Source organism: Nelumbo lutea, chromosome 3 (assembly GCF_056320005.1).
Source record: "Nelumbo lutea isolate HS-2025 chromosome 3, American lotus-T2T, whole genome shotgun sequence".
Taxonomy (NCBI): Eukaryota; Viridiplantae; Streptophyta; class Magnoliopsida; order Proteales; family Nelumbonaceae; genus Nelumbo; species Nelumbo lutea.
The window spans coordinates 44,471,785-44,490,710 of record NC_142686.1 but is presented as its reverse complement, the minus strand read 5'-3'; the positions used below and the strand labels follow the sequence as shown (position 1 = coordinate 44,490,710).

Here is an 18,926-nt window from a genome sequence, read left to right as displayed (position 1 = left end):
CCTCTTGGCTTCCTCTGCTGTTGTTTGTTGACACCTGCTCCAGCCGATTGAGGAGAGCAGTGAAACCTTCCTTCATTTCTTTGAGGTCTCATGACATTTGATGGATCTCTACTTCCATCTGATCTACCCGGGCATCTACTGACGTTGTCCTTGTGTTGGTCATGCTGGCTCTGATACCAACTTGTTAGGAACCTGCCTAACTCAGGGCTCTTTGAGGGAGCCAACCTCCTGAATTCGATGGTAGGGAAGAGGGAGAGAGAGAGAGAGAGAGAGAGAGAGAGAGAGAGAGAGAATTAATGCCGAAAAGATTCATGCCTTTATTTCCCTTGTGTTTAACTACTTATACTGTTTTACATTCTTTAATTCCTTTCTGTTACAACTGTTGCAAGTGGACAATTAGTTGTGCTGACGTGGCCTTCTCTTGTAAAACTGACCAACTATCTTCTGTTGTTCTGTTTCAGCGGTCTTAACAGGTACCCAACCCTTTTTTACTTTTGTCTTACCAGGTGCAGAAGCTGCAATTGCCCTCTAATTCCTGACTTAAGTAGAGATATGAGTTTCTTCCCTCAAGAGCTCTCCTAAAATAGAGTCCATATCAGCAATGACTCTTCCATTAAGGATACTGGATGAATCAAATCATGTTCATGACGTAGTTTCATAAGGAACTGCATGACCTTCCTTTCATTGTTAAGTTTTTGAAATTTCCCAATGAAGGAAGGATCAATAGTATGGTATTTATCATCTCTACTTCAGTCCACAGATAGATGAAACCAGCATATAGTCTCTGTGATTTTCTTGTCTCCTTGAGTGTAATTGAAGATATCATGTTCTAATTGAAAATTTTGGGCTACATTGGTTTGCTGATACAATCTTTCTAAGTTTTCCATTATTAACCTCTCATTATTCCAAATCAGTTTCAGATTCTCATCTGGTTCGACTGTTGTCTCATCAAGGAAACCCCCAAAGACTTTACTTTGACATAATATTGAAATTGAAACATCCACATACTGTAGTTTGCTCCATCAAAGTGTGAAACCGAAACTGAGATTAAGACAGCAAGTCAGTCTTATCCGAAACAGGGAAGGACATATCATTGCTATGTCCTCAGGACCAATTGGACATGGGGATTCCACAAGGGCTGAACTTTATGCAGTGTTTTATGGACTACAGCGGACAAGGGAGATGAATCTCACTAATTTAGTTATTGAAGGTGACTCTAAACTGGTAATTGGATTGCTATAAAATAGCAAGAAAGCAGTATGGAATTACAGAAATGAGATTAAGCAGATAGAAATGGCTAGTAGGGACCATGAATACAAAGTCACAATGGGTACAGAGATCTGCAAATGGGTTGGATGACGCTTTAGCTAAGTAAGGGGTTAACAGGAATCAATTGTATTGGGCCAGTTGTATGGTGATGCTGCAGTAGGTAGTAATTGCTACCCTACCCAAGGGTTCTTTGTAATACTTCTGTTTTATATTAATAAAATGCTTCAGTTACTAATCTGAAAAAAACCAGTTTATCTGAGCCATAGTATCAAGCAGTAAAGCAAGACAGTGCTGTATACTGAATGAAAATCGACCAAAAGATAGCTTTAATAGATCAGTACTCCCAAACCTGAAGAATAAAGTGTAAACACCCAAGACTCTTAAAGAGATAAATGGGGAAGAGAATCAAAAGTTTTTCCACTGATACGGCAAAAGTCCTAAAAGCAATTCTGTTGGCACTCAAAACATGGTTTGAAACTTGTTCAAGTTGACCAGCTAAATAAGGTTCTTTTGAACAACCGACCTGAGAGACCCTTTATTACATAAAAACGATAGAGAATCTAGGTTCCCTTGCCCAGATTCCAACAGATAAAGAAGAAACTCTGAAAATACCAGATGCAATGAGCTTTTTTTCACATTTCCAGCAGATCAAAATGTGAGCCAAAACAGCCCTCTAAAACCCAATAAAGAATCCCCAAAATACCTAGAATGATTTTCAAAAAGGTTCCTATCAGATAGAAAGTGCAGCTCCTAAGGGGAAGTATCATTGTATCCTCTCATCTTCAACTTTCAAAAGAAAACTGCAATTGTAGAGTGCAGGAAAAGCAGCACTTGCATCTTAATGATGAAGACACAATACTAAAAGAATGAAAATCAATCCAATCAATGGTCATAAATAAAAATCGATCCAATTGAACTTCTCTATCCAAAGAAGAAGAGAAGACACTCAAGAGGTGTATCCGATTGAATACCCCCACCTCTAAAGAGTACCTGTTATTTACAATATTGCCCTTGAAACAATATATGGTTTACACATTGTTATACAATTAAAAGATATGATACAACCAATCCTATCTTACAATTGTATGATATGAATAAAACTAGATATTATGTACAAATCTGTCTACAAAAAGAAGTTGGTGAAGTTTTGCTTTGCTTTTTATTCCTTTTTAGTTGTCAAATCCCACATTTTCTATCTTCTTTTGTTGATACTTTTTCACACTTTGTATACCAAATTATGCTCATTTTTATCTATAATATGTGTCAACAAAAAATGGAACATGTCAGGGATTTATATCCCAAACATCAAGGATATTTTAAACCAGGGATCTTTATATGAAAAATTCTTTAGATATCTGAACTATGAATAGATTATTTACAAACTGTAATTATCTACTATGGCAGGGCTACGTGAATGGTTTTCTCAAACAGCAGATGAAAGACATACAATTCCAATGATCCCAGTCATGGTAAATATGACCTCTGGTCCTCCCTCAGAAAAGGTTCAGAAAAATCAGGAACCTTCCATTCTTCGATCATTGGATAAGTTACATTCTGTTGGGAGAAATTCTATGATGATAGATGAATATTCTGATGATGATGAAGAATTTCAAATAGCTGAGTCTGAACAAGAGGTTTGTATTCCATTTCTGTTCTCTTGATCCTTTAATGCCTTATTCCTCTATACGAGTTTCTCCACTGTTTCAGGCTGGCTCAACTAGGCAAGAGATTGAACCCAAACAGACAGGTTGGTGATGACTACATTGTGTTTATTGTATGTTCATTATAATTTTATCCTTTTATCATCCAAATGTAGTGAATTTCTAATATAACATCTTTCAGAAACTGAAGCTGATAAGGAACCAGCTGAACAAATTGATATGTCCTGTTTTTCTGGCAATCTACGAAGGAATGACAATGATAATGGCCGTGACTGTTGGAGAATACCTGACAGCAACCTCTTCAAAGTCCGGAGCAAGAACTTTTGTTTCGACAAAACAAAGGTTATGCTGATTTCTTGTTGTCATGCTATTGGTACATCTGAATTATGTTAAGGAACATTTTATGGCACTATTAGCCTTGAGTTGGCTTCCTTATTTGCAATATGCATTTTGCAGATTCCTGCAGGGAAGTATCTGATGGAGCTTGTTGCAGTTGATTGGTTCAAGGACACAAAAAGAATGGACCATGTTGTGAGACGTAAAGGCTGTGCAGTGCAAGTATATTGAATTACTCCTTCCCCTGTCATCTAAATGGCATATTGGTAGTACTGGTAAAAATCCTTGTCCTGGTATATGCTGCTCAAGTCTTGGGATGTGTGGCTAGGTTTTGAAACCTACCATTAGATGGGTCAAGAAGGTGACTGCCCAGATCAGACAGTGATCCAGTTGGTCAATCTTCTGATACTTCTTCTCTCTCCAACCAATGAGATTTTAATAAATGAGTATATGGCATTAAAAAGTTAGGGAATAGAGCTCACTGTATTTAACTACTTTCTGTTCACACAATTTATTGGTGAATTTCAACCTTTTGGGTGGCTCCACCAGCTGATATTCTTTGCCTCTTCAGGTCCTTATTTTTCTCTCCTCTAATAATACAAGGGTAGATGATATGGGTATCATGATGGTCCTAGAGTCAATCTAGGCCCAACAATAAATGACTAGCTCCTATACCTTGTCACCTTTTTTGAACTAGGTCCAATAAAATGCAGTATGGCTTAGGATGGGGCTGATCCTTCAAATTCAGTGTGGTCACCATCTCCAAGGACACAAAATACTTGCAATTCCCATTATCAAATTATACTACACAATCTGCCACCTGCTGTACAGCATATCTTGAAAATATTTCTCTGCAACTAGTCCACTTCAATTTTGTTGGGAGTGTTAAAAAATTTGACATTCTGATAATGCAAGTGCATCATGATCACCCCAAATCTCATCTTTTTCTGTTTGGTTGCTGAGTTCAGTATAAGAATTTTTTTTTTTTTTGCATGGATCACCATTTTAGTGGTTCTCTTCTTGCTCATCTGCAGCTAAATTCACCTGTCTTGCCTTGCATTCAGATGACATATCTCCCTCTTGCAGTCTTGCTAGCATTTATAACAAATGATACACTATTCTGTCCTCTGATTTTGTACACTGCCTCTACCAGAATTCATCCCTTGCTTTTTATAGGAACTAGAAGAAAGTTTTTGGGGTTGATTTAGTTCTCCTGACTTGGACCAGTAGATATGATCTTGATGCCTATTATTATTTAGGGGTCAACCTCCAGTCTTTTGAGTTGATTTTCCACTTCAGTCACCAATTATGTTGCACCCTCCAAAATGTCCAGACTAACTTAGCACCTTGGCAAAGAGATTGATACCAATGGAACTTAATTTTCGCATAATTTAAATGTAGAAATTGTCTTCCATATTAATTTTAGCATCTTTTGGCCAAGTCTGAACTTTCCCTTTTTTTGGAATGTATTCGCTTCATCTAGATCTACTGCCACCATAAAGATGCATAACCCTTTACCGGGAGTGCCACCAATTTGATTTTCTTATTATCAGGAATCTGTAGGTAATAGAAAATCCTCATGATGGAATTCAGCTGATCCTAAGGATTCTGAAATCTCTACTCTTAGGTGGGAATCTATTCCTCCGCTTTGGCCCTTTTTTTTTTATCAATAACAGAAATCATTTTATTAATGGACAATAAAATTACAACCTTCCAGGAAGAGGTAAAGAGGCTTAACCCTCCCGAAAAAGAAAAAAGATAAGAAGATTACAATACAGCCCAAAACATCTGTTCCCTTCCCACCCCTTGTTTCGCCAATGTATCTGCAGAAGCATTTGCAGTCCTCTTCACCCATTGAAACTGAACTCCAACCTCCTAGATAGCCATTTAGCTTCCCTTCTCTCATTTGCATATTTCCACAGTCCATTGTCCTTCTGTAACCAGCTTAAAACCAACTTTGAGTCTCCTTCAACAGTTAGTGTATGAATATTCAGCTCCTTTGTCTTCTTAAACCTTCCACTAAGGCACATATCTCAGCTCTGAGAGAGTCACCACTCCCAATGGCATAGTTCTCGAGGCGCCAAGGCGAGGATCGGCAACTGGGGGGTGCCTAGTTGCCTAGGTGATGGATTTTTTTTAAGTAAAAACATGTACCCTAGGGTAGTTCCCTAGGTTTCATGAGAAGAAAAAGAAGAAAGAAAAGAAATTTCGAAAAATATAGGGGCTGAACCCCTATTTCTGTTATAGGAAAAGAAGAAAATAAAATTATGGTTCAGGTTTTGAAGTCTTTGAGGGTTTTGAAGAAAAAGAAGAAAAGGTGTTGATTGGACAACATTTTATGTTTTTTCTTACTTATTGGTTCAGGTTTTGAAGCCTTTGAGGGTTCAATACAGCATTTAGCAATGTTTGTGTTGATTAAACCCTAACAAATAAGAAAATGACAAAAATAAATTAGTATATAAACACTTAAAATGAATATTTTAGTTTAAAATGTCTATTTTATAATTATAACCTCAAAAATTTAAGAATATAAAAGCTTGTTATAATATGCTATAGAAAACTGCTTGGCGATTAGGCGAAGTGAGACTCCAAGGGTGCCTTGACGCCTAGGCGTCACCTAGGCGCCCACCTAGGAATCGCCTTGACAACTATGCCCAATGGGGCCTGAAAACAAAGCAATCACCTTTCCATTCTCTTCTGTTAACACCCCACCAACACTCGGGGGCCCAGGATTACATGGGTGCCCCTAGTTAGGCAGCTATCCCAAGGCACATAAGAAATTAAATGTTTTAGGGCCCATAAAGAAAGTCCACTACAGCAGAAATAAAGTAACTAAATAAATAAACAAAACTAAAGCCCACTCGGCCTAATCTCTCTACATGAAGCATGTGTAGGCGGAGTACTCCCAGGTTGTTATTGGATGTATGAGGGATCATTTCTATGGCTTTTGAGATTTGAGACATGATGAAGGATACAAGAACCCTGTCATCCAAAGTTAACATCTCGTTCATGTGGTTTCCAAGGTCTATGAACTCTATGGCTGCCAGCTTAGCTAGAACATGTAGTTAGAACCTCTATATTTAGTAGCTGACATTTTGGGATGCTGTTTTTCAGTTTTCTTTTATTTTGTTCTAGGTGGCCTGGGTATTACAAGCTCCTGGTTGCTACTTGCTAGGATGTAGTATCGTGTATAATGTACTAATCTCATCTTTATATGGTCAATTACAAAGAGCAGTTGTGTGATGAATGTATTTCAAAACTTCTTGGAAGAAAATATGACCATACTCATCCCCCCTCTCCTTCTGGTACCCTGAGTGACCTTTTGTTCATCAATCATCTAAAGTCAAATTCCCCCACCTATGTATATAAGGGAAGAAAAAGAATTATATATATGGGTCTATGCACTGATAAAAGAATGTCCATAGGTAATGGACTTGCCTAGACATATAATTCTCATTTCTCAATCTGTTGCTTGTGTAGGTTGCTTCAGAAAAGGGATTTTTCTCACTGGCCATCAATCTACAGGTAAAGGTCGATTTGGGGTGTTCATTTATTATGTTAATTGATGCATTTGACGACTAAAAGGCAATATTGCATACTATCATTACAGGTGCCTGGGTCAACTCACTACAGTATGGTGTTTTATTTCGTAATAAAACAATTGGTGCCTGGATCTCTCTTGCAACGGTTTGTTGATGGTGATGATGAATTCCGTAACAGTAGGCTGAAGCTCATTCCATCAGTTCCTAAGGTTTGCTTCTTAACCAAGTATAAATACTGGAAGGTATTCATCTATATATTCCAAAACTGTAGGAAGCAGTCTTCAGTCCCATTATGACTCGTGTCAGTGACTTCTGCTTGTACATGTATGAATAGCCAAAAAGTTATCATAGATGGATTATCCTTCTGGACTAATATTCAGCTATTAGAATACAAGGTAAGAGAAATAATTGTTTGACTGTATTAATGGAGGCAAAAGTTGGAAACAATGTTGTCAGTGCATTAAGGTGATGACTAATCATCTTGGCCTCCCTTGGGTGATGCAGTGACAAATTGTTGCCCAGGTGCTGAGTAGTGGACCACAATATATATGTTCTAAATTTAAAATATTGATGCAATATTATATATATAAGTTAATGCAAACTACAAAGGAAGGCTAGATAAGTTGAAATAGTGAATGGCAATTATTGTTTTTCAAAGAATGACTGCAACCTTGACTATTTAATGTGGTTCCCTTGTTTGTCACAATTCTGCCAGCATACCACTGTTTGGAAGAATTAGAAGTCCACTATTGTTCTTTTATTTTACACCTTGTTTCTGTCTTATATACCACCGTCCAACCATGTACCATCAGAAATCCTTAGAGCAACTAATGTGCATATGACAAAATAAAGGCACATGATATTATTTTAAATAAGAGATAAATTGATGTAGGACCAGCTCAGTTCTAGTCCTTAGGGAATGTTGAATGGTTTTCTTGATAAGATATTTATGGCTGTTGATGGCTGTAATGGATTCTTGAAGGAATAAAAGAGAAAATAGGGATAGAAAGAAGAGAGAAAATACCTGGAATCACTCATAGGGTGCCTAGAATCACTCTAGGCCATGGGAATCACTGACCATAGTTAGCATAAGCTGAAGAAAACGCAATATATTTCATTGCCTTTGTGTAAAACGTCCATACATATTTATACACTAAAATCATAATAATCCTAGGAGTCAAACTGTTAAGACTCAATAATCCTAGTAGGACTCTAACTACGTTGTCATATTCTATTTCAATTCAAAAGACTCAATAACTCTAATCCTACTCATGAAATGACTCTAAAATTTTAACCATAAATAAACTATAACTAGACAATCAAACCCTATTATTGGACTCTACAGAAAAAATTATAAAATGGCAAAAATACCCTTGGTGTTCAATTCAGTCCAAATCGCAAGTACCATTACTATGCCATATCAGGATCTGTTCTAAGGCCTTCTTTCTAGAACAAGTCTTCAAGGGTGCTGATCGTTTCCTATCATAAATAGAAGAAAATAAAATTTTACAATAACTTTGTGGTTGATCAGGTGGACTAGGCCAACTAGTGAAGTCAACCTAATTGATCTAATTGATGCTTGTTAGTGGTGCAGTCAAGATGGCAATCAATAAACTAGTCAAAGCTTCAATATCAATGGTTGGTAGTTTGTCTATATTTGACTGTATTAAATATACGACAAACAGTGCAATCTATATAAGAAAAATACTTCTATGAAGTTCAGAGTTTAAAAGCTTCTATTTATTGGGAACTTGTCATTAACATTAGAAGATGGGGCTAACATGGGAAATGGGACCTTATGTATGACAAATCCAACCCAGATGGTGCCTACCATATGAGCTGTTTCAGTTGTCCATAGAGAATTCCAAATGTCTTTTGATGAATACCCAAGAAATTTTACTACTAAGTGGCAAAGATTTAGATACATTGCTGATTTAAAAGAATGAAACCTTACATGAAAAGAGAACTAACAGTTATTCATAATTATAATATCTGTACACCAGATATTGGAAGCATGGTTTTAGATGTGTTGCTGATTTATAAGAATGAAAACTTGCATTTGTTTGCCTGATCCTAGTTGCAAAAGTCATGCAGGGCTCATGGATTGTACGACAGAGTGTTGGAAGCAGTCCTTGTTTATTAGGCAAGGCAGTTGATTGTAATTACATCCGTGGTCCCAAGTACTTAGAAGTAAAGAACTCCTTTCATTGACTTTAGTTCATGATATTATATCTAGAAGTGCTTGCCTCGTAGAAGATGGAAAATGTTGCAAATTACAGAAATGATCACTTTGCAGATAGATGTTGATATTGGTTCTTCTACTGTTGCTAATGGAGTCTTGGGGCTTGTGTGTGGCGTAATCACAACTCTGGTGGTTGACATGGCTTTTCTTGTGCAGGTAAGTGTTTTTCTTTCTAATGAAAAATGGCATCTAGGGCTCTGTTATGTCTGTAAGCACTTCCTATAGCAAGCAGGTGATACAGGGGCATCAGCTCAAAATATTTGGGCCTATGTTCAGTCCAATATCAAGGTCCAATATTGGCCCAATTTTTTTAGCCCAAGCAGTCAAAATACTTCAAAGGCATATGGTTTCATGAAAACAAGCATTGGAAAAGGAGTATGGAATATGGAGCCTTCAAATGGGAATAATGGACGTCCAACACTGGGATTTAAATAAAAAATTGGAATGATTGAAAGTTGAGGTAATTAAGTCGTAGGTTTCATTAATAGGGGTTTGGAACATTCATAGAAATTTAAAAAGCATTGGTCTTCTCAAGTAAGAGTTACACATAAGAATTGTTAAATAGTGGGAATGGGTACAGTTACTTCATAAATGATGAAAAACTACATGTCTTGGTATATTGCATATAAGTGCCAACTGCCATGGGGGATATCCATGGGAAGTATTTTTTTTCAGTTGTGTATCCTTTGCTTAGTAAAGCTTTTCATCTCTCTTTAAGCACTTTCTCTTCTATATTCCTTCGTCCAGCTGTTTGGTTTGTTATTGCAGTCCTTTTTCATCTCTCTTTGCACACCCTCAAAGTTTCCAATAATATCAATGTCCACCAGAACCAAAGGGCCAGCCCCAACCTTTACTTTATCTGACCCCAAGTGGGCCCCACTCCCTTCTTCCTTTTTCGATCTCTCCCCCGAATCATTCCTCTTTTCTTTCTCAAAATCTCAAAAATTCATAGACCCAGCATATCAGCCTCACTAAAACCGAATTTTTTTTTGTTCCCAAACTACCTTCATCTTTAACCTCTGAACCTACCTCAGAGAAAAACTTGTTCAACTTCCACCTCTTCGAACCAGTTGGAATCTGAGAATCACTTCCTTCCTCCTTCCTCAAGAAAAAAGAAATCAAGCCAACCACCTGGGTATGTTCCTTCTATCACCACTCTTAAATCGAAAAGTTCTTTGCCAAAGTGAAGCAAAAAGGATGTTGGAACAAGATGAATTTCCTCCTCTTCAATTAAAATACATGCACTCACTAAATTCTTCTGATCCAGAGTTCTTGAGTCGATGAATCTAAAGATCCCACATGCATCCTCAACATCCTTGAAAGTTTGGAAACTCCAGGCATGGAGAGGGATGTCGAACATGTTAATCTAGACGAAACTTGAAGGCCCCACGTTTCTCAACGCACAAACGAGAGGATTCCATCTCCCCAACCTTAATTCTAGAACCCATACTTGATCTTGTTCATTCTCAAGGATATCCAAAGCTTCTTTCTCACTACTGAAGGAGAAAATAAAGAACCCCGCACCAAGTCTCCTCACTTGGAAATGTCTGCTTGGCTTCCATTTAGTCACCGCCCAGCTCCATTCAACTTCTGGCTCAGAGTTAACTAAGCGACCAACCAAGCATTTGTTTAAAAGCTTTAGTTGATTAGGGTTCCTTCAATTGAACTTGTTACCACCTCTTTCTTGTGGTTCTCCACAAAACAGAAGTTTCGTTAAATATCTAACCCACATCCTCCTTTTGCAACCAGCTTGTCACTAATTTTGAGTCACTCCAAGGGTTTTATTTGAATCCTTTTCTGCAAAAATATTACGACTTTTGTTTGTATCCTACAATTTGATTCATAAATCTTATTATACAATTCTTTTAGTTCACTCTGGTTAAAATAAATTTAATTAAGAATTAATTTTCTACTTTGTCATTTTTTTTATATTTAGTTTTATCAAGGGAAACTTGTTTAAATCCCTTACTAAAATTTATTTGCTTACATCATATGTAAGTTAAAGAATCATTGTATGTGAATTATTTGACTTTCAAGTCAAACTTGATTATATCATCTTAGGCTTCTATTATACAAGTGGTAAATGCTATTGTTTTAGGTACATATATGGTAGATATGGATTAAAATAAGGTAAAATCACTTACTATTTAGGATTTTAGTATATCTATAGTTTTTGACAAGTTTGTAAAAAATAGAAATAATCATAAGACTTATGATATGATTCACGATCCAATTTGATTCAACTTTCTTTATGATTTATTATACGATTACAATTTTTAGAACATGTAAAGAGACATTGCTCTACTACTCATTGCATTTCACATTATTTTTCTTATTAGTCTCCCATAGTCACAAAGAATGATCTTGCAAATACTGACAGGCTGAAGCAATTATTGCATCAAGAGTTTAAGATTAAGCACCTAGGTGAGCTTCAATACCTTAAAGTTTCTAGATCAAAGCATAGGATTTTTGTTTCCCAATGGAAGCATGTTCTTGGCCTTCTAAGGGAGACTGGTAAGTTGGGTGCTAGATGATACACCTATTTATTAAAATTGTATGATCAATTTGCAAATCTAAGGCATATGTGAGTGGAGGCTTTGCAGAGTGGGGAGGTTCTTTAGGTGATAGGCACTCTACATTAAGTTTCTATACTCTTGTTAGTGATAATTTAGTATCTTAAAAGTGGGAAATAATCAATAGTGGCTCATTCTAGTCCTGGAGCCAAGTACAGATCTATGGTCCATGAGGTGTTAAAGTTTCTATGGCTTCAATCCTTGCAGAGAAAACTTGGAATTTAGGTGGAATAGCCCTTGTTATTGTATTGTCACAATCATTTTTTTTTTTTGATCAATAACACTTTCATTAATTCATCAGTAGAAAATTTACAAGTGGAAGACAAACACACTTATCTTCCAAGAGTCACAAAGAACTTCAAGAAATGAAAAAAGAAAATACAAAGATACAAAGACACTAACGTTACAGCTTAGCCCAAAACAAAGAATCCCTTTCTGCCCCTTGTTTTGCTAAACCGTCAGCTAGGGAATTGGCTGATATTTTAATCCAACATGTCTTAACTTCCATCTCCCGCACCAGCCATTTGAATTTCCTCTTCTCATTATTATGCTTCCATAAATCACAATCATCTCGCCTTTAATATAGCACACAATCTTGTCCAACATGATAGGATTAAGCATATTGAGGCTGACAAGCACTTTATTAAGGAAAGGTGTCTTTGGGTGAAGTATGTTTGCTTTATGTTGTATCTAGCATGCAATTGGCTAATATTTTTACCAAAGGAGTTACTAAAAATAAGCTGGAGTATGACTTGATTAAGTTGGGAGTGATCAACATATTCTCCCAACTTGAGGGGGAGTATTGAGAGTCTTTTTGTTGCGAAAAACCCAAGAAAAACATATTTGAATGGCACCCAAAAATCAAAGAAAAACAAAGATAAAGAGAAGCAAGCAAAGATATCACACAGATTTACGTGGTTTGGCTTATAGCCTACCCCCATGGGCGTAGGAGGAGCTGAAATCCACTATGTAGTCAGCAATGGAGAAGAAATAGAGTTGTGCACTCACAACCTCGCTCACAGAAAACCCTAAACCCCAACTACACCCAATGTCTCACACTTCTCTTACAAGACAAGGACTAAGTATACATGAGAGAAAACCCTCAAAATACATAACTGTCCGTATTCGGTTCGGACCCATAAGTTGAATATGGATCGGGTCAGTTCCATGCTTCCACCACAAACCACTATGAAATTTTGCCTTCAGGTTTTCTCAAATTAATTCAGAGCAGATTCATGAAGTGGGTCGCCACAAACAATTCAAGGCACAAACATAACACTTTTCCTTCTTTGCTTCCTGCTCTCTCTTGCTTTCTCAAATTTCTGCTATTTTTCCTATTCTTTTGTTGATTTACAAAACCTAGAACAAGCTAAAGAAAAAATCCAAATTCATTTGTTTGCTTAATCCATTACATATTTAGACTTGAAAGAGATCAGTTTCCTAGGTTAACAATGGATATGGCACTGAACAGAATAGAACAGAACGGGACAAGGATTAGATGATGGTGAAGATGACTTTTAAGAAAACTAATATCTAAAGAAAACCTTTTTTAGACCAGAAGTCTGAAACTGATATTCGATCACAAAGTGATGTATTTTCAGTGATTTGGCAATATCTTCCAAATCAGATCAGAACCACCAGGTCTTGGTCTCACTTTGGCTCACTAAATAGGGGAATGAAAATCATTGTCATGACCCCTAAGTTTGAGTTGTAAAGGCACATCTAAGTAATCTTCCTAAAGTAATTAAAATTGAAATCTAATAAGCTGTGACTACTTATTAAACATGAAGGAAAATATTTTATCCACATACTTTTGTTACCATTACATGGATGTTATGGAAGGAGATAGAAGGCCATTACCCAATGTTGGTCCTAGCTATCTGGGGTCTTGGGAGGGGTAGACTGCGTACAGCCCTAACCTTCGGCATGTTTTGCATGAAGTGGCTACCCTCAGACTTAAACGTTCATTCTCATGCTTGCTAGCCTGAGATTTTACCATTACACCAATTAATGGTCCCTGTGTTATGGAAGGAGATAATACTTCCAATTGCACCTGGAATGAATGTCTCTATAGACTTCTGAGGATACTACTTGCCTTATTTTGGGTATAGATCTTTCAATGGGCCAGATTTGAAGAAGCATATCCAAAAATGAGTACCAAAAATCCATATGCTGAGATGGATGAGTGGAAGAACTAGGAAGGAAAGGGTCAGAAGTAGTAAGAAACAATTTAAACGTTCAAAATTTAATAATGGATATGTCACTAAACAGAATGGAATGGAAAAACAGGATTCAAACAGTTAGACAAGGCTTAGATGATGATGAAGATGATGAAGATGATCTTTCAACGAGCCAGATCTCCCTTGTGATAATGCCATAATATTCTGGTGAACTTGTCTCCCCCCACCCCCCAACTAGATGATTACATGTGTACATTTACAACTGGCATGCATGATTTGGACATCACCCTCCCCTCCCCCAAAATGTGTTAATTGGGGTTGATTTCTATCATACACAAAATTTCCTTTAATGGAGGTTTTTCATGATTTATTTTGCATCCAAAAGGCTGTAACATTTGTTCCTTGTTACAGGGAAACACTGCAGATGAGTTGCCAGAACGACTTATTGGTGCTATACGTGTCTCACATGTTGAGCTGTCATCTGCCATAGTGCCAATACTAGAATCCAACCTGGCGGCCGAGTGAAACAGTGACCCTCCTGCTTTATGTGCAGTAAATTTTTCCTACTCGTTTCTCTGTGAATTCCCAAAGTAATTGATGCATTTGAACTGCATGACTTATTATATATTGATAATCCAGTACAAATCCAATCCACCAACTTTTTTTCTGTATAGGCAAACCACCTGCATCAGATCGGATGAACCGGACTATGCTGTAGTGTAGAGCCCATTCACCTGCTGCATTTGGGAGGTGCCTCAAACAACCAGGTGCAGGTAGATTGACCCAATGACGATTACAAATGTATGTATATTTGAAATTCTCACCAGACGGAAGAATTACAAAGTAGCTTAAGTTCTTTTCCTTGTTCTTTCAGTTTGTTTCCTTTTTCTTTTCTTTTCTTTTCCCCTTGCTTTATTTTGCATTGTCTCGCTAAGCTTTTTTTAGTTTTTTTTTGGAATATAAACAAAATATATATATTAGATAAGAGAAAGATGTACAAAGTTGTCAACTCTTGGAATCCCATCAGGATAATCATAATATTCAAAAAAAGATAAAGGATGAGTTTTAGCCTGCTAGAAGACCTTATGAGTTGGTACATTAAACATTCTATTTACAAAACGAAAAGTAATATTAAGGTTTAAAACAGAAATTAAGTTTCTGGTTCTCATCAAAAACCAGTGGCAGAACCAAGACTAGACATCTTCTGTAAAGCTTGGACTATCTGCTTCGCATCCGAACACATATATACTTCTTTTTTACTCCAATGTTGTAATTCTATCATCGCCTGCATAATGGCATATAGTTCTGCTTGGTCAGTAGAAGTAGGATGTGATGTTCTTCCCCCGATAACTTTCATACAGTTTAGATTTGTATTTACTATTATAATACCAAAACTGTATATGGAGTCTGAAAATTTCCCTGCATCAGTAAAAACAATCAGCTCAGTAGTGTTAGAAATAGACAATTGCATTATTTGAATTCCAGAAAGGGATTGATGTAAATTTGATTGAGGCCTTGATTCCATGTATTGTTGGAAGATTTTATTAACAATGGAAATAATCTGAAAAGGTAAGATTTGCTTTTTCCTGAAAATTTTCTCATTCCTGGCATACCAGAGGGATTGTTGGAAGATTTTATTAACGTTTCTTTGTGGAATTCTTTTCTCGAAAATTGATGCACTCAAGGAACGTGAACCCATGCAACACATCCAGGATGAAGGCACAAAAGTACCAAACCCTAGGCAGATTATTTCTAGGGTGACAAACAGATCTGATCTATCCCGATAAACTTAAAATGGATAGGTCCAAATTTGATTTTTTAGTGAATGTCCAAATTTGATTCATTATTAGACCTGGATTCAGATATAATACCCAAAAAAAAATATACATTTATTGTATTCTCTTAAAAAATAAATTAAAAATTATCAAAATGTTCATATATATTATTGTAGAGGCATGTGTTGTGCGCATGTGCAACTAAGTCAAATCAAAAATCTTTTTGGTATTAATTGTCTCCCATAAAATCCATCTTTGCTCTAATAACTACCCTCTTAATTGTTTCAAATAATCTCTCTCTCTCTCTCTCTCTCTCTCTCTCCATTATCAATGTTTGTAATATTTCCTATTAAACCTCTCTTGATCTTTTTTTTTTGGTTCTATTATGTGACAATTTTTTATGATGATGATGATAATAATAAATAATAGGGTTGGACTATGATATCGGAAATACATGATATTTGAAAGACTTGTGGCCAATCAACTAGTATCATAAAAGAGGCGATCAATCAAGTGATATTCATCAAAATTCATGGGAGGGCTTTGATTGGTCAAAGCTCTTCTAATGCCACATCTTTTCTAGTATCATAAATTTCCCTAAATAATGTTTCCAAAATTTCTAGTTTTTTCTGTCTCTATGTCCATAAAATTTATTTTTATCTGTCACACTTGTTATGATGAATATATGATATTAAAAATGTTTTCAAATGATTTTTTACAAATTTTTTTTTTGTATTTTTTTAACTTTTGTGTGTTTTCATCTTTTTAAATTTTTAATTATTGTTTAACTATGGCATCAAGGGTTTACACATTTTGACCTAAAAGGTTGAATTGTTTATTTGCCATCGAATAGGAAAACAATTCTATTTTTTAGTTGGTTTTAAATTTGTATCTTATTACTATCATCAATAAAATTAATTATTCTTTGTCACACGTATTGTTCTTTGATACAGGTAATTAATATAGTATTCAATGAAAAAAATGAAAGGTAATACCGTAAATATAAGACTTCATAAGAAGGAATTGAATGAGGAGAAATGTAAAAGTTCAAATTACATTTTATGCCTTCACAATTAAAGAGGAACCAAATTCAAAAATAAGTGTATTTTTATCAATAATAGGATTCATGAATGTTAATGATGTTCACACCATAAATATAAAATTAATGAGAAGAAAAATAATTATTTAAATTATATTTCTATCTTTACAATTATTCAAAATTTGGGGCATTTTAGTCGAACAAAAGTTTGATACTCTCATTTACATTTCTAATAATAGGATAAATACAGGCCCAAGCATGGATGTAAGTGATGTTAAAGCCCAAACAGGGGTGCAACTAGGGTCATGATGGGATGGGTGTTTGATAAATTTTTAATGGGTCTAGACCCCATCCCTTGACCCAAAACCTAATTAATTTTTTTAACCTCATGCATTGTATGTGTTTAATTTCTAATATATAGTAACAAAGGGAAAAGATGTACTTTGGCTCGATCTCAAGGTTGTGACACATGGCTAGGCTGAGTTTTGGAGAAATGGAATCGCATAGTAATTCAGTTTTATATGTATCAATAATTACCTAATTAAAAAATAAAGCATTCATGTTGTAGTAAAAGAACTTAAATTTTTCAACAGGAACATCTCCGGCCATGCTGCTTAGAGTTATTATTTTTTCTTTTTTTTTTTTTGCTAAATAAAAGAGGTCATATCATAACCACTGACAAATTGTCAAATAAAAAATCACGATATATCAATTGTCAAATAAAAAGTAAAGCATTCATGTTGTAGAAGGCATCCGCGGCCATGCTGCTTAGAGTTATTATTTTTTTTCTTTTTATCTAAATAAAAGAGGTCATATTACCTCTCACAAATAGTCAAATAAAAAATCATGATATATCAATTTTTTTGGTAATTCCAAGATACACAAAAAGAACATAAAAAACAACTGCAACTAAGAAACTGAACCAAGGAAACCACATCAGGGACAAAATCTAAATCTGGAAGAAGCCATCCAGGAGGGGACAAAATCTAAATCTGGAAGAAGCCATCCAGGAGGGGAAGTCCATTCAGCTTCCAATCCTGCCTTACCTTTAGCAGCCAACACATGAGCTGCATGAACTCTGCTGCGATCCACATGATTGAACACCACATTTGGTCCTGCAAGGCTGTAAATATCCTGTAACAATTGCTGAGCCTCCAAAGCAAAACAAAAGGACTTAACTAAAAGATTCTTTACTACATTCACAGCATCACATTCAACTTTAACAAACATCAAACCCAGGGTTTTCGCTGCTAAAAAGCATTCCCTAATTGCAAAAAGTTCTGCAAATTCAGCTGAAACAGCCTTGCATCTTCCACAAGAGGCTAACAAAACTGACCCAGAACTGGACCTTAAAACAAAACCAAAACCACTTGAGTTCTCTGAAAAGCTACCATCAGTTCTTGCCACACAAAAACCTTTAAAACTTGACCTCTCTAGGGAGCACTCCTTGCTTGAAGAAGAATCAGATATGGAATAGTTGTTGATTCTCGAAGGAAAGTTTTCTTCACTGCCACCATCAATCTAGATGAAAAAAGTGAAGAAATAGTTGGGCTAGGATTTTTGCCATTAAACACCAAATTATTTCTAGCTTTCCAAATGAACCAAATTAAGAAAACTGAAGATTCTATAGCTTGCAATCCTCTCTCCCCAAAGGGAAGATTCTGGGCCAGCCACCAAAACCACCATTCTACAAAAGAGCTCCAAGTCCTCTCACCCAAGGATGAGAGATTAAAGTTACTGGCAAACCAGGAAGCTCTAGTATCATCACAGAATAATAAAGCATGAATAATGGATTCAGGTTTAGATCCACACACTGGGCACAAATCATTTTCCTCTAAACCTCTTCTCAAAAGGGCCTTCTTAACAGCTAAACTATTCTAACAGCATCTCCACAAAAAGAGTTACAATTTTGGGGGGATCTTTAACCTCCAAGTTATTTTCCATAGGTTTGGTGACAAAGACCCTTGAACAGGTTCTGCCTCTACAGAGCACAACATATTCCTCGCTACATGGTATGCAGATTTAACTGAGAAAAGACCCTTAGGATCAGCCACCCAAATTAGTTTGTTTACACCACCTGATCTGGGCAGGTCTAAGGAGCAAATAAGAAAAGATGTTCTTGAGCCAAAAAAACTTGGCCACTCTATCTTCATCCCAACTATTAGTCTGAGGGTCTATTAAGTCACACACACAATTAACCTGGGTTGGATTTGGACGGGGCCCCATTGGCCTAAATCCTGGAAGGCCCAGGACCCAAGGATCATCCCATATATTTATATTAACCCCATCACCCACACTCCAACAAGCTT

At 36.2% G+C, this 18,926-nt stretch overlaps 1 protein-coding gene across 6 annotated transcripts in view; it reads left to right on the top strand.

Annotated features, from left to right (window-relative positions):
• LOC148864612 (protein ENHANCED DISEASE RESISTANCE 2-like) overlaps positions 1-14,882 on the top strand; it is a 52,501-nt gene extending 37,619 nt beyond the window's left edge. For 3 of the 6 annotated variants that reach the window (XM_088974343.1, XM_088974345.1, XM_088974342.1), the window contains 10 exons: positions 2,674-2,903; positions 2,977-3,016; positions 3,112-3,272; positions 3,387-3,488; positions 6,747-6,791; positions 6,877-7,017; positions 8,903-8,998; positions 9,105-9,206; positions 14,215-14,355; positions 14,478-14,882. In XM_088974343.1, coding sequence (XP_088830469.1) covers positions 2,674-2,903; positions 2,977-3,016; positions 3,112-3,272; positions 3,387-3,488; positions 6,747-6,791; positions 6,877-7,017; positions 8,903-8,998; positions 9,105-9,206; positions 14,215-14,328 — 1,031 coding nt within the window. In that variant the 3' untranslated portion in view covers positions 14,329-14,355; positions 14,478-14,882. Of the gene's footprint in view, positions 1-2,673; positions 2,904-2,976; positions 3,017-3,111; positions 3,273-3,386; positions 3,489-6,746; positions 6,792-6,876; positions 7,018-8,902; positions 8,999-9,104; positions 9,207-11,430; positions 11,476-14,214; positions 14,394-14,477 lie in introns of those variants that run through there. The other 3 variants (XR_016108933.1, XR_016108932.1, XM_088974344.1) reach the window with 2 other exon arrangements.
• The last annotated feature ends 4,044 nt before the right edge of the window (positions 14,883-18,926 follow it).